We start from the raw sequence: 16,689 nt of genomic DNA on the forward strand, positions 1-16,689 counted from the left end.
ATACAGAAGATTACACTTTAAAATGTGTTTTAGAGCTGCCTTGGTGACCCTTGATTGGTAATTAAAGTAAACAAAGACAGAAAGGCCATAATAAAATCCTAACTGAGAATTTTATTTAAAGTGCTATTTAAGTCTCATGGTTGGGCCTTTTCAGAAACTTAAAACCTAAATAAATGGCCAGTATTGTTCTCTAGGAAAGGAAACAAGCCTAGTTATTCCCCGAAAATGTATAACCCCTGTTATCTCACCCCCCAACTTTACCAGAATAAGGATAATTCCCAAGTAGGGATGCCAGGGAATAACATGCCTCTCACAGTGAGGGCCTTAGTACACACATGAGCACTTCCGGTATGAGTCTATAGGAGCACACAACCAGAGTTATCTACTGCTCACGAGTTTAAGGTTATTCCAGTAGCACGCGGGCGCTCAATTGGAAAACGCCATAGGCCCTCCTTTCAGGTGACAGAGAGCTAATTCCATTCATGTATCCACTTATAAAGTCCTGATACATGAAACCGTATCCCTAATAAAAATGTCAATGAAATGTGTGAATGTTAAAGCCCGTGCACTTCATTAATAATAGCTGAAATCAGTAAGTGAAAGGGGCCCGCGCCAGCCGAGGCTTGTCTAACAAGGCCTTTCAAAGTAGAAATGAAAGCTTAGATCAGTGGCAACTTGTCAGCGAGGAAAGAAAGCTAATGAGGCCAAGCCGCAGAGAACGAATAACTCCAGAGCAGTGACGAAGGCTTTACATCTTTGATGCGAAGGAGAGCTCTGTGGAAGCCAGTGGTGAGGCTCGGAAGAGGTGGGACGACGCAGACCCGCAGGCAGGTTCGGTGTGCTTCCATTAGCCAATCCGCGGCCAGTGGCGTAGCACGGGGACAGCACTGGTGTTGCAAAAGTGCCGTGTGCCCTACTGCAAGCAAGGACAGTGGCTAGCTAGACCCTGTGGGAAAGGGGGGCGCCCCCAAAACTCCCATTCTACGCCGCTGAGGTAGGAATTTCGGCACCCATACCCAGGTGTGGTAGCAAAAAGCAGCCTCTACTTGGAGTGAAATGAATCCCTCAAAGCACTGTAGCCCGGTGTCTACTGCACCTGGGACACAGCTACGCCCCTGGCGGCAGCTGAGGCACATGAGTCAAGCATCGCTTCTTTCGATTACTTGATTATAATAATGCAGTGTTTGCACTCCCTAATGACATAGGGCCACATTTATGAAGTCCTACCGGCACTATTGCGCTGCCAGAACGTCACTTTTTTGACGTTCCAGTGACGCAATGTGCCACTGGCATATTTATAAACCCAAGTAAATCCAAGAAAACTCCATGAAAGGGGCGTTCCCTGGGTGTTGCTGGGGGCGTTCCCAGCAACATCCATGGCTTTTTGACACTGTCCCAGATTTACGGGAACTCGTAAGTCTGAGGCAGCGCCAAAAACATACGCCTCCCCAGGGGAAGCGTAAGGGAGGCACCAGAAGGAGAAATATCTTTATTTCTCCTCGTTTTTCCTCTTTCTATGTGTGCTGCAGAATGCAGCACACATAGAAAGAGGAAAAGACTCTTGTGAATGTTTTTTAGCAGGAAGGTTTCTCCTCCTGCACAAAAATAAGCATCCCTGCAAACCACCCTTGCACCATGGTGCACAGGTGCCTGCGTTGGCGCACAACAGCCAATCATGCGCTGGCACAGCGTAAAAGGACAGGAATGCCCCGTATCTAATAGATACAGCACATTCCAGCCCTTTTCTTTTGCCATAGGGCAGCACAGCCTGCTGCGCTGCACTACGGCTAAAACCCCCATACATTAGGCACATAATCTTTAAGAACATTTGTTAACATTATTGCCCTGCACATTATACCTCTTTACGCCAGCAAGGACTGATGTGATGCCTTAATAAATGCTTAACTGAAAAGGTCGTCAGACATGTGGCCCTGTATTAGAATTGTCAAGTAAGATAAATGGGAATTTCAGACTCTGCACACAGGCTCTGTGCATCACCTGGGGAAAACACCGACCGATCAGTATCACACATTCAAGATAAACAATCCACAAATACTAGGACTTTGTGGTTCTTGCCTTATATGCACACTGTGAAGTATACTAATGAATCTTATGGCCTCACTACGAATAGGCCGGTAAAATGGAGTGGTATTACCATTACCTTGGGGTATTTCGACTCCATTTACAGGTCATTTTCCGGTTTCTACTTCCATTTGCTCAGAGCAGGTGGAATTTGTGACCGAAAAAGTATGTGGTAATGCTATTGTCGTCTCTAAAAGCCAACTATAAGGGTGAGCACATTGGGCCACACACACAAGCACACACACACACACACACTTGCTTTAAATGTTTATGTCAGACCAGACCCCGTTCAGAACGTCAATGGGCAGGTAGGGACAGGGATACCTTAAGGATTTGGGGGGCCCTGGGCCAATCAGATCTAGTGGACCCTTTGTTCGCAACAACTTTGAATTCATTATCCATTTTAAGCCCATTCACACCTTCCAAGGGAGCAAACAAATGGGAAAACCATGACTAAAAACCTGATGAAGAGCATTATCAAGGGGCCTCAATTTTGCATTTGGAAAAGACACCATGTTGTCAAAAAATCACAATTGTCATGATAGTTATGATTTTTTGCAAAAAAGGCTGTGTTTGAGAAAAGGCACTAGTAGGGTTCATAGGCATGTGCTGCAGTTTTTGTTAAAGGCCAGGTCCTGCAGCCAACACAGGCTGTTCTTGACCGTGGAGGTGAGCAGGTTGCCGGCAGTGTCCCGTCAACTCCTTAAGTGTCCCTTCAAATTCACTTGCACCCTACTGTGCCTAAGGAGCACTGTTCCACCCACCTTGGTTGGCTTTATTGTGCTGCAACCATTCTGGAGAAGCCTCATTTAACAAGAGCGACTATCCCTTATTAGAAGGGAGGTCCCTTGCCCCTAAGAGGGTGCTTAATCGCACATTTTTTTATGGGTCCTGATGAAGTGCCGTCTGATACCTGGGCTCGTTAGGCAGGAAACATGTTGACCTCACCCTGCTAACTGCTATCTTGGTACATTGTGACCTCACGATAGCTTCACTGTTTTAACTTCTTCCTATTACCCTCCTACTATCAAACTTGTTCTAGAATTAATAGAGGCTATTTTAGATGCCCTATACTCTACACCTAAAATTCTTCTCATATAGCCCCCCCCCCCTCATGCATTCACCTTCACGGTGTTACCAGATCAAAAGATCTCCGATAAAGAGTCCCCAGGCATGTCAGGCATTGCAGCAGCGACCAGACGAGGAGCGCCTAATGATGAAGCATGACACCCTAACAGGTGTGTGAGGGCATTAAGATCTCAGTTTCAGATCTCCCAGCGACAGATGCACTAGCTATGTGGTCCCACCTTGGTGACCATCTGGCTGACGAGGAACTACTCCTACCTTTGATTACTATTGAGCGTATGTATAGGAGGAGCATTGGTGTAGGACCTTTATAAATATTCAACTCTTCATTCCCTCTTGTGATTTAAATACGAAGGCCATGTGCACCATGAGCCACCCCTGATGGACTGTTTTTTACCCAGTCTCCACGGAGCAAATTCCGAATGCTGCGTGCAGCTCCAAATGGGTGCATGGCAGGTGTAGGAGAGCTTTTTTTAAACCTTGAACACACACACACACATATAGAAACATAGAAATTCAGCAGTTATAGTTAGAGTTATCTCAACAAACTTTAACTCTTACCCTAAGGTAACTAAGGGTAACTAAAGTAACTATAACACACACTCCCATCTAATAAAGCAGAGTGCAGAGCACACAGAAAGCGGAAGTAACAAGCAGAAATAAAAAAAAATCCCCTGATCACGCCTCCCCCGAGACGGCGTATCTTTTTGGCACATTCCCAGGTGTACCACTTTGGGTAAATCTGGGAATACATAAAAAAGCCATGGGATTTGGATGAGAACATCCATGCAATGTCTTCCCGGGGCAGAGTAACACAATGCAGCGATTTGAGCTGTGCTCCATTACTCCAGATGTATGGAGCTACTCGAGGCCATGCAAGGTTGCCTTGCGTGGCTTCATAAATCGCATTTTGGACTTTCCTTGCGATTGCACCCCGTTGCATGGGGCAAGATCGATGCAACTCCCCTCATAAATATGCCCCATAGCACCTAGGTGAAGTGACTGAGAGAAACCCAGTTGCAAATAAACGCAGGGGCCTATTCACAAAGGTATTTTGTAGTATGTAAGGTAGTCTCCTGTAGTACTCTTTTGCACACGCTCACGTGCCTTTACGAATTGGCCCGATGTCTAAAATGGAAATTAAATGAAAATATTCATACAGAATTAGTAGAAATAGAAAAGGGCTGTGCTCATATTTAATTTTTACTGACAAAGAGTTGGAACTTTTGGGCCGATTCATCAAAGGCATGTAAGAGTATGTAACAGAGTACTCCTGCAGCACAACCTCTCTTACTAATTAATGCTGTTCTGATTGTCCCTTCAGTTTACAGACTCCCTATTCACAGGTAGAAGTGTGTGTAACTTGGGCAATTCTGTGTAGTGTAATCACACAGAATTACCTAGGAATTCCACAAGATTGTGCTTGAATTACAGAAGAAGAGTAATTCTGCATTTAGCACTATTTCCTAGTGCAAAAATATCCCCTCTCATTCAAAATGGATGCATTTTGTGCTAAGAAATGCTGCTAAATGCAACGGAACATGAATATCGAGTGCAAGCTGCTCCTCACGCTCACTAAATGTGCTCTTAGGGTATGAAATTCCCCCAATTTATTACCGGCATTTAGAGCAATTTTCTTACCAAAAAATGCACCTTTGCGTCCAAAATGGACACGAGGATGCATTTTGCTCCAAGAAAGTGCTAAATGCAGCAGAAGACAAAAATGAGGGCTAGCTGCTGCTCATGCTTGCTAAATATGCTCTTGCAGTAGGATTTTTCCCCCCAAAATTACTGATAATTAGCCGAGCAGGTGTAATCGTGTAATTATCCATAATTCTGCGTTAAAGAGTAACACGGAATTACGGAAATTAGGCAAATTATTCCGGCGTGATCAAAATTCAGCTCAGACCTATTAAAGGCTGTATGTAAGTTAACTTTGAGGTCATGCATCCTTCCTCAAATTTGTATTGCATATCAAAAACTCCTGGCCTACCATTTGCGATCATCTATTTAATCACTCGAGATACTCTGTGCAGTTTTGAGTCAGTGCAGGGTTATCAACATGAAAAAAACGCAATAACAATTATTCATAAAAAGTACAGAATTTCCCCACAAATTAGAGAACTACTGCTCCAAATCAGTTTTTACAAGACCCACATTTTCCCTAAAAGTTACAGAGCTGTATTTAATAACAAACTTCTAGTATGGATGTTAAAAAGGTATTGGAACCAAGTGCACCAATCAAGCTGTCTGAACTCACCAGATAGAGTCCTTTGTGAGTTTGGGGTTTGGTCTCCCCTCTTCATCAAGGTACACGTCAGTTTGCAAATTGGCGTCATTGTCATGTGCTGAGAAATAATTGGTAACCACTCGAGCTGGAATGCCAATGCAACGCAGAACTGTAGTAAAGAAAAAAATACAAATCTGAGCCTAAAGTCATGCGAGAAGAATAGATCTAGAGATACCAAGTGACTACAAATTGCATATGGCTCCATATAAAGATTATCACACATCGAAAAAAGTATGAAACTGTATGGAGCATGCAAGAAAAGTGTCCACTTTATTAGCCCTCCACAGCTGCCAAAGTAGGTGGTGCTATATACGTTCATTACATAAATATATATATATATATGTACATACAGGAGGTCATTACAATGTCGGGCGGAAATCATTCATGGGACCCACCGACACCCGGTCTGCATTAGGATGCGACCGAACACTGTTTAGTCACATTCTTACATTTTACTATGGCAGCATGCATTCCGGCCGTAAACCGGCCATTATGCACGCTCCTATAGTGAAATAGGAAGTGCAGTTCATCCCTGTACACCATGGCAGGCACCTCAAGGTGCCTGCCACAAGGTGCAGGCATCAACAGGAGGCCGTGCACCCAAGGGAGTCCTGCTGGGGGCCCCCAAAGACGCTTTCCGACATGGTTTCCATGTCGGACAAGCCGGCATGGAAACCATGTCAGAAACCCTCATCATAATCTCAAGGGCAGAAAGGCCCACCTTTGGGACTACAAACCTGATTCGGATTGGTGGATAGGCTCTCCGAGCCCTTCGGAAGCCATCCAGAATGACCAGTTTCCTTTCTGACTTCCTCCATCGTAATAAGGCGAATGGAAAGGAACCGAGCGGCCCATTACGATGCAGCTGTAAAGGCTCCGACCTGCCTTTACAAGCCGCATCGTAATTGGACCCACAGTATGCATGTGCTTTCACCTAAATACATTCAAATCAGTATATTTTTGCCATGACCTTATGCTGTCAAAATACACATTTTTCACCACCATGCAGAGGTCACATTCAAGTTTATTACCACAGTGGAGTGAAACTAACATGAGAACAAGCGTTGGCAGAGTCAATAGGTCTCACCTATGCAAGAGCTATTGGATTTTCCAATGTGTTTTAGTCATGTTGTACACCAGCATTGCTGCTGCTCAGCATTGCTAAAAGTTAATGGCATAGAGGAGAGTGTCGTAGAGTGGAGTGTCATAGAGTGGAGTGGAATGGAGTGTCGTAGAGAAGAGTGGAGTGCCGTAGAGAGGATTGGAGTGTTGTAGAATGAAGTGAAGTGTCGGGACCCCATCTCCTGGGGCTATTATAATTTTTAAGAAAAGGGGGCATGCAACCTCCCTCTCCATGTCTTAAAGGCCCCTGGAACTCCATACCCTGTGGCTGTATTTATTTTTAAAGGGGGGGGAAGGGGGGCCCCCCTCTCCGAATCTGTTCAGGCCCCGAGAACTCCATCCCAAGGGCCAACTTTATTTTAAAAGGGTAGGGAACCGGGGGACCCCCTCCCAGAGCTAATATCGGCCCTGGGGACCCCATCCCCAGTGCCTGGAACTTAAGTATTCTCGGGTGCCCTATGGACACTGTTTTTTCCTGCCTGGGAGAGTGCGGGCATGCCCAGTAGGAAAGTAACGCACAATACTCGCCTCCATGTCTTTAATAAAATTCGGACTTTCCATCATTAACACTTGAAAAATCCACATTGTTTCCAAAAAACGCAACAGTCAGAAATCAATATACAGCATACACTATAGGTACACTATTGATACTGCACTGAACTTTGGGACACATAGAGCTCTTTATTTCTATGACTCATTGAGAGGAAGATTCCTCATGAAGATGTTATATGTATTGTTGGCAATGGAGTAACTGTCCTTTCATTGCACTGTGAAGCTGGACTTACAGGCCCTTGCAGTGCACACACATCACAGAAGAGAGAAGAAGAAAGTTTTAGCACTGCAAATGCCGCTCCATTGTTAAAAGACAAATTACCTGGATGTGCCTGGTGGCATATGTATGTATTGATTAAGCTTAATTCAAATGCTCTCATAGGCTTTCAGGCGGTGAGCCATCAGGGCCCTTTGAAAATAATTAGACTGACAACTCCAAGATGGACGACTCCGCTCACTTTTTCACATGACGTTTTAGCATTTATAACTGATGACTAGTGGCACTATTCAATATCACAACCTTGGAAGGCCTTATCTGATGGAGTCATTAAGTACTGGAAGATTAATGGCTGGCAATTAAAGGAAAAGCAGACAGTCCTCTGCAGTGAATGCTACTTTCCAGCCAGCAGCCCTCCAATGCTGCCCTGGCAGAGGTCTGTGATGCTACTTCTTGGTAGATGAGGAAGTGGGAAAGGCGAAAACTGAAATGAATAAGCATTGTAAACCTAGCTGCACACAGGAGATAGAAATGTTATTTATTTATTTATTTATTTATTTGAAAAGTTTTATAAAGCATGAACAAGAACCAGACGGGTATCAGAGTGCTGTACACAAAGAAACTAAAGTTGACATGAAGAAACAGTATGAACACAATACAAAAAGGCAACATAGGAGGAACCAGAAACATAAAAGTCAATGTGGTTGCTAGTGGAGGACAAGGTAGCACATGATCAAACAGGAAAAGCCCTTATAGACGTGGCAGTGCAGTATTAGCAGCGCACTAAGACGACAGAATACCAAAATACATTTCAAAGCACAACGTAAAAATGATTGTCAAGCATAGATTTAAACACACTAAGAAAAATGATTGTCAAGCAAGAGAAGGAAGTGTCTAGCAAATGGCATAAAGGCTATTGCTGGTGAAGTTCATCCAAAAGTAGCCATTTGACCTGTTTTTTTAATGAAGCAGTCAAGGGGTTGGCTCTGATCTCCGTCGGCAGGGCATGCCAAATTCTCGGACCCAGCCCTCAGAAGGTACGATTCTAAGTTCTTTTTTTGTTAAATTTAAGCGGTTTCAGTAATAGGGTATTGGAGCTTCTTAAGTTTTGACTGGAACCGGAAAGCTCAAGTGTTTTTTGCCAGGTAAACAGGTCTATTGAAGTGTATAGCTTTAAGTGTCAGACAGGCTATCTTGAAGCGGATTCTTGCTTCAATGGTAAGCCAGTTAAGTTGAATTAAGTCAGGAGTAATATGATCATGCTATCTGGAGCATGTGATTAGTCTGGCAGAGGCGTTCAGAGTAGCTCTTAGCGTAGCTAACCTAGATTTAGGAAGCCCAGCTAGGGTCTCCAAGCCATATTCCACTCGTGAGATAACTAGGGATTGGACTGCTGACTGGATATCCTCGGGAAGTAGGAACGGTTTGATTTTCCTAAGGGTGTTGAGCTGATGATTGGCACTCTTAATGGTGGCACTGATGTGCCCTTGCGTGTGTAGGAATTTGTCCAGGGTGACACCTAAAGAACAAGCGGAGTCCACCATATGAGGGGTGCAGTTGAGTGCTGAGTTTTATTTGATCCAGTTTTGCATTGGGGCCCCATGGTTGGGGGGGGGATAATCAAGAGAAATTCTGTTTCGAGGGTATTTAGTAACAGATGGTTATGTGTTAGCCATTGTTGAGTTTTTTGAAGCGCACCATTAAGAGTTTTAATGTCATCTGGAGAGGAGATCTTCAAATAAAGTTGAGTGTCATCCACGTACATATGGTACTGAATGTTAGAACCATTCAGAATAGCAGTTAGTGGTTCCATGAAGAGATTAAAGAGCGTGGGCGAGAGTGCAGATCCTTGAGGTACCCCAATAGAGACCTTGGTGCTGGCAGCCAAAGATTGGTTGACTTTGATTCTTTGTGTTCGGTTATGCAGGAAAGAGGCGAAACAATTTAAGACAGGGCCAGATAACCCCATCCTATATCGAAGAAGGTTAATCAAGTTATCATGTTTGATAGTGTCAAAAGCAGAGGATAAGTCCAGAAGAATTAGAAGATAAGGCTCATCTTGGTCAAGAGCTCTCAAGGCGTCATCAACAATGTGAGTTAGAGCTGTTTCTGTACTATGACCTGATCTAATGCCTGACTGATGTCGGTCTAGGACAGTGCTTAATTTGTAAAATATGAAGTGCAGGTGCTCAAATCTTTGTCGGAGTCCACACCTACTTTTGTCTGGCTCCACCCACTTCCTCCACTGGCTCCACCCACTTCCTCTATTAGCTCCACCCACATCCTCAAATGCCACTGCAAAAAGCCAGATGAATTTCAGCAAGGGAGCCTTCCTCATAGTAAGGTTTTGATAGGAGGTTCCCCTGCCCTGTGAACATTTTGAAAAAGATTAAATCAAAAGTGCATTTAAAGCACAATTTTGGAATAAATTAGCTAAAATCACTAATGCATTGAAAAGGGACAATTCCAGTGCTCTATGTGCAATGTCTGATACTTGTATGTTTCTCTCGTCTTCATTGCTTGATTTTGCTCGCCAGAAAGTGTCCTTCTTAGTTGTTGAAATGCCACTCATAATTACACTAAATTGACTGAAATTATGAAAATGGCACTCATAGGAATCTGAAACCTTGGTTGCTATGCGGCGGGTGTCATTGCTACTGGGCGAAGGGTGCGCACTGCAACGAGAGCAGAAGGACTTCACTACCTGGCAAATGAAACACAGGCCTATATAAGAGAGGGCACCCTTTAATAAGTGGTATTGGCATACACAGAAGGTTAATAAAGCTGTTAGAGCAGCATTTCCGCCCTATGATAATATGATGTTCTAAAATAAACAAGGGGAGGAAGGAACAATAGGCAAACACCGGAATAGTGGAAACATTGGAATGTTGTAGATCTATACCAGTCATTACTGGTCATCAGCATTCAATTGTCCTAAAAGGAGCTCCCGGCATTCCAGTATGTGGAATTTCATTGTATTAAGAGCAAGCTGGGTTAGGATTGGAAGAAAAATATTGTATCACATATACAGAAAATGTTAAATGTCACAATGTAAAAAAAGGGCTCTATGGAAATTTGAGGCAGCAGAACCGCTGGGCTTGTGGAAATTAGATATAGGCTTTATTAGCTTTACCTTATGCCCTCTTTCAACTTTCAGCTTCAAAGTACCCGAGCCAGACACAAACCAACACACACAGGCAACACGCACAGACAACACACACACAGCCACCTGTACACACCGCTGTGTGTGTGGGAGGGAAACCTACCCATATTTGTACACGTGCTCCACCTCTTTGCATTCCCTCACCGGCGCACCCCTGGGCCCTCTCCCTCATAGAGACTGAGTCAATCAGTTTGGCTGCGGCAGCATATAACACAGGTATAGTTTTGACAAGAGCGCAAGCTTCCCTAGCGCAAAGAACAGTTACACAACAAGACTCAGAGAAAGCAGTGACAGCAGTGCAATATTCACAAGTGTGAATCACAAGCTGTGTCCTGCCCCCACTGCCATGTGCTGCCATCACCTTATGTGCATTACTTGCGCTTGCAAACTTTTAAAAGTTATAAATCAATAATGAACATGTCGTTCAAGTTTGTTCATAAATCCCTCTGCTTGCTGCACAGCACTAAACAACACTGCAGTCTTCTCTTGACAGACCACAAATGCACGCATGGATGTGAAGCCACCAGGGTATACATTTCATCAACTCATCAACTGGGCTGGAGGGCATTTGCATTCGAAGAGAGGATGAGGATCACAAAGTTGTATACGTAATTGGGGTGGTTTGTCACCCACAGATTCTTCAAGGAAAAGTGGGTAATTAATCTGGCCCTCACCTCTCAAGGCCCTCCTCGGTATTCTTTCTCTCTCTTGCTTGCTTCTATATTTCTCTCTAAATCTCTCACCCCCACCCCCTGTCAGCCTTTAACTCTGATTGTCTTTCTCTACCTATCCCTCCCTCAACACCCCGTCTTTCTATTTATCTTCTTTTCTCTCCTTGCCCATCTCTTGCTCCGTCATCTCTCTCTCTGTATCTGACCTCACCCCTCTTTACCTCGGTCTCTCTGCTGCCTACCCTTCCTCCTTATCCTCTTCTAACTAAAGTTATTCTTCACCTCACCTCCCACCTCCCTCTTGCTACCATGCTTCTGTGGCTGGTACTCTTTCTTCACTTTATCACATTTCTACCAGGCTGGTAGTAATAATAAAGTGAAGAAAGTAGAGGCATAAATAAACTTAACTAAGCCCCAGGTTTTTCTGCAGTAGACAATTCAGCTATGCCAGCCTTCACCAAAAATAAAGAAACAAAGAAAGCCAGTGGCACGGAGAGTCCACTATCTACGGGGCCTCCTGTTTAATCAAATGCTGTTATGCTCAGGTGGCGCGCGGTATTCATTAGCCCCTCTAGCATGCCCCCCCACCCGCTGCTAGGGCTGGCAGCCACTACGTCGTGCAATGTAACTAATTAAATTAATGCAGGACATTGCAGGCTGCCTGACGGACTTACTCCGGTCAGTTGTTTTTGCACATTGTCTTCTTTAACACATATTAAGGCACCATTACAATACTATACAAGCACAAATGGCACGATTAAAGAGCTTTACCTGCGTCTACTCTATGGGCTCATTTATTATGTGTGCCAGCCGAAGGTGTGCGCAACTACTTACTGGTAGAAAAGAAGGCAATCAACCAGTTTATTTAACATCTTTTAATGGCACATTTGATTACTGGCCACTCTAAGTTAAGATGAACTGTTAGGGAAGGTATGGAGCCGGAGGAGGATACTTCAAGACTAGGGCAGGGCCTTTAACCTCTTAACCCCACAGAATCCTGGCTGCAACACTACCAGTCATGGTTAATTGCCCATTGTGAATAATTTTGCAAAAATTACGTATTGAGCAAAAGTAAATTATGTCAGTGTGCAGCTGCCATTTTACAGTATATACTTGCATCTACTTTTCGTCGCTAAATATTTTTGCAAGCAAAAGTTGGTCGTCACCGCAGCAAGTGTATCTGCAGTTCTGCACTGACGCAAAAGAGAGGTGTAAATCTGACCCTAAAGAATATTTCAGAGCTTTGATAATTATAGTGTGTGTGTCAAGCAGGGTATTGAAACGGAGATCACACCCAGTGGCAGAGAACATGAGGACACAAGCAGGAAAGACAAATCACATAGCATGCGTAGGGGCAATAAAACAAACTGTGGAAGTAAAACACACGATAAGCAGGACAACGAACACTAGCAGAAGGAGCAAATCACAGAGCACAGGCATGGATCGTGAAACAGAATACAAGTATTGGCAGTGAAACTGAGGTTCACAAGTTGGAGAACTGAAAGAGAGTGCTTAGGTAGAGTGGGTGAAAGAGAGAGCATAGGCAGGTGTGGCGAAACAGAGAACAGAGGTAGGGATAATGAAACAGGCAATATGAGGACAGTGAGGATGAGACAGAGCACAGGCAGGCAGGAGCAGAAGAAAGAGCATATTCAGTGGAAGTGAAAAAGGCCACAGACAAGGGCAGAGGAACAGTACACAGACATCAGTGAAATAGCACAATCAGGAGAAGAGAAGTAGAAAGCACGGTTAGGGGCAGCAAAAAGAAGAGCACATGTATTGGCACTGAAAGAGAGAGCACCTTTACAGGCAGTGAAGTAAAGAACACACACAGGGCGGAGAATAAGATTACTCTGTCGTGGACAGTGAAATAAAGAGGCTAAACAGGCTAGTGAAACAGGACACAAGTGGGAGAATTGTGACAGATTAATAGGCAAGATCAGTGAAACACAAAACAATCTAGGGCAGTGAAACAGAATATCAAATGTATCGAGAGAGAAAACAGACACAGGCAGTGAACCAGAGAGCAAAAGGTGTGACTAGAAAGCACTGGCAAAGGTGAGAAACACATGGCATGGGCAAGAGGCAGTGGGTCAGAAAGCTCATGTAAGAGGGGGCAGTGAAACCCAGAACACAGGACGAGGAAGTGAAATAGACTGCACGTGCAGTGCAGCAGAGAGGACAGGCAGTGTGGCAGTGAAGAGCATAGATAGGGGATGGGAGACACAAAACAGACATGGGAGTACGCCAGAGAGCCCATGAAGGGAAGGGAAATAGATTGCACGCGCAGTGAAACACATGGCGCAGAGAAGGTCAGGGGAGAAGAGGGGCATGGCAGTGCCACCCCTATCACACGCATCACACCCATCAGATGACAACATTATAGAGGGGCAGGCCACCTGCAGCACTCGGTTTCATGCAGACGAATGTGCCGGCCAAGCTCTGTCTGTGTGAAGGGCACTCACAAAAGAGGAATAGTTTCGATCTGCCGCGTTTATCTAATATTCAAGACAATATCACACAAGGGCTCATCATGCCAGACTTATACACATGCAAAGTACCCACATATGAGAGTTGATAGTGTAAAATCAGGGGCTTTCTCTCGTCACGGATAGACACTTTTTATCATTTAATGAATCATAAGGCCTCTTTCAAAACATATCCTTTATTAATGAATAGGCCATTAGCAGAAGGCGTAAAAGGAAAATATGAATATATTGTTAAATAGCTATCATGCATGCGTGATATAGAAAGATATATAATATATACGGTGTCACATGAAAACAGAAGAGTGTGTATACTCCAACCCGCATTTGTGTACCCTATATAGGGAAGCATACATGTTTATGTGACCATCCATAGGAGCACACACAGTCTTGTCTCCCAACAATGTAGACCCTTCTCCTTACGTGACTCCTCCAGTCCCAGCCTCAAGTGCCATCTAGGCCAGGGAGGGCAGGCGTCATCAAATCTTGTGGAGCCACCTACGGAGCTACCACAGTGCCCGACACGTCACCACGTTCAAACAAAAAAAATCAGCTTTGGTTTGGAACGGGCATGGAAGGACCTGTTTAGTTAGTAAAGTAGAATATTACTTATCCTGGTGAGCCGGGCATCCGGGGCTCTGACTTATTTATTACACTGACTGACTGGGTTATATAGATAGGTAGGCCTGCCTGGTGCTGCTGATGCCTGCCTGGTCTGCCCCACGTCGTGGGTCTGATGATGGCTTGTGGGGTGCGGCCGGGTGTGCTGTACGGCCGTGGCAATCAGAAAAAATCTGTGCGCACCGCGCTGCCTGTTCTACACAACATCCTGCTTTTCATTGCATTATTTAGTAAAAGCGGAGCCACTGTTAAGCACTGAGGGAGGATATCATAATCATACTAAGTTCAAACAAGACAGGGCCAGGGGCCGGGCAGGGCTGCGCCGCCTTTAACTTTAAACCCGCCAACCTGGCCGACCGCCGGCCCTATAACGTGATGATACTACGTCAAGGCTTCTTTAACAACTTAACCTCGGCCGGCCAGCCCTGGCCTATTCTGATATAAATAAATATATATACTAGTATTAGGTGTACCGTTACCGTACTACCGTGGGGCAGCCGCAGGCCAGGCACACAGTGGTGCGTCATCGTATCTTGCCCGAGTCCGACACGCTACCACGCTAAAATAAAAACATGGAGGCATGGCATGATGACTGATTCTTATGGCGTGCGTACTACTTACGGTAATGCTCTGGGGCACTGCCTTTATCAACTACTGGACCCGCCGCCTGGTGCTACTGCTGCTCTGCAGCCTTCCCTCAACGTGGTCGTGCTGATGACTCACGGGGGTGCCGCAGGGGCGTGGCAATTGGATAAAAATCTGCGCGCGGCGCGCACAACCAAATCCATCCTAGGCCCAGCCCAAATTGCCCAATCAGTGCCTGACTCCCGCCCACCACCCGGCAATACTGAACTAACGGCTGCCATCACCATGACGCTCCGCCATCACACATAAATGATTGATGCAGTGACTGTCTGAAATTATGCAGTGATATTTGCTCAATCAGTCTCTGGCTCACAAGTCACAACGTAGCACTCACCGGGACTCGGGAGGGATCGAGAAGTTACAACAGCACTCTGCGCCGAGTCAGTAAGCTCTAACACCATGCAAAATGGGACGTCCTGTCATGCAGACTCGTCCCCTCGTGTAGACCCGGCCCTGAAAACGAAGTGCCGGTGCTAAGCACCGGCAAGCACCGGCACAAATTAAGCACTTGTCTAGGAGCTGACATTTCTCGATGTGGTTGCAGAGCTGTGCGTGAAGAAATTTCTCGAGCAATTTCGCTAAAGACATGATGCTGGTGATCGGCTGGAAGTTATTGGGATCCGTTAGGTCTGCATTAGGCTTCTTGGGGATGGGTTTGACTTGCCCCATTTCAAGGCAGTCTGGAATCCTCCCCTGTAAGAGATATTGTTGGATGATCCTGGACCAGAGAGGCAGAATGGCCATGTTGAGGTTTTTGAGCAACTTAGCGGGAAGTGTTTCACTGAAATGGTTGGAAGGTTTAAGATGCCAAGGAATGTGACAACTCCTCCAAATCCGGAAGCAGGTAGGTATTCCAGCAGGCATTGTTTTTGAGGGTGTATTCTGTAGGGTATAGTGGAGCACACACTGCCGCAGGTACTGCTGAATCCAAGGCATTCATAGACAACAGGTTAGCAGCGGCACGTTGAAGCTCCCGATTAATACTCTTAGACTTTTCAGAAAAGTGCGCTGAGAAGTCCTCCTCACTGGGTCCAGAGGTTTTGATTGCTGGAGTAGGATTGGTATATTGATTAGCCTGTTGTTTGATGAAATACACATGCATATGCAGAAACGCACATTTTGTGGGCAGCAGCAGTGAGTGAATCAGTTGTGACAAGACCAAAAGTCTTTCTGGCTTTAGGTAGGGGTAGGCATAACTCACGTAACTCAGTGTAGTGTAATCATGTGGAATTACCTAAAAGTTCAGTGAGATTACGCTTAAGTTATGCCAGAAGAGTAATTTCTACATTTAGAGCTATTTGTTAGTGCAAAAATACCCCCTCTCATCCAAAATGGACGCAAGGGATCATTTTGTGCTAAAACATAGTGGTAAATGCAACAGAACATGAATAGAGAGTACTAGGTGCCGCTCGCACTTGCAAAATGTGCTCTTGGGGTAGGATTTTCCCCGATTTATTACTGACACTCAGCACTGCCTTTGTAGTGCAAAATGCACCGTCGCAACTAAAATGTGTGCAAGGATACATTTTGCACAAAGAAACTTTGCTAAATGCAGCAGAACACAAAAAGCAAGCACAAGCAGTGGCTCGCACTCCCTAAATTTGCTCTCGCATTAGGATTTTCCCCCCAAATGACTCTTAATTACATGGGGAGGAGTAATCACGTAATTATCAGTAACTCCACGTCAAAGAGTAACGCAGAATTACCAAAATTACCTCAATTACTCTGACATTATTGAAATTCCACCCAGGCCT

General features: G+C 44.9%; 1 protein-coding gene across 1 annotated transcript in view; it reads right to left on the bottom strand.

Moving 5' to 3' along the window:
• F13A1 (coagulation factor XIII A chain) overlaps positions 1–16,689 on the bottom strand; it is a 352,278-nt gene that overhangs the window by 188,797 nt on the left and 146,792 nt on the right. Inside the window, exon 8 of the mRNA XM_085607215.1 lies at positions 5,429–5,567. Within this exon, the coding sequence (XP_085463341.1) occupies positions 5,429–5,567 (139 nt within the window). The remainder of the gene's footprint in view (positions 1–5,428; positions 5,568–16,689) is intronic.

This window comes from Triturus cristatus, chromosome 5_2 (assembly GCF_964204655.1).
Source record: "Triturus cristatus chromosome 5_2, aTriCri1.1, whole genome shotgun sequence".
Classification (NCBI taxonomy): Eukaryota; Metazoa; Chordata; class Amphibia; order Caudata; family Salamandridae; genus Triturus; species Triturus cristatus.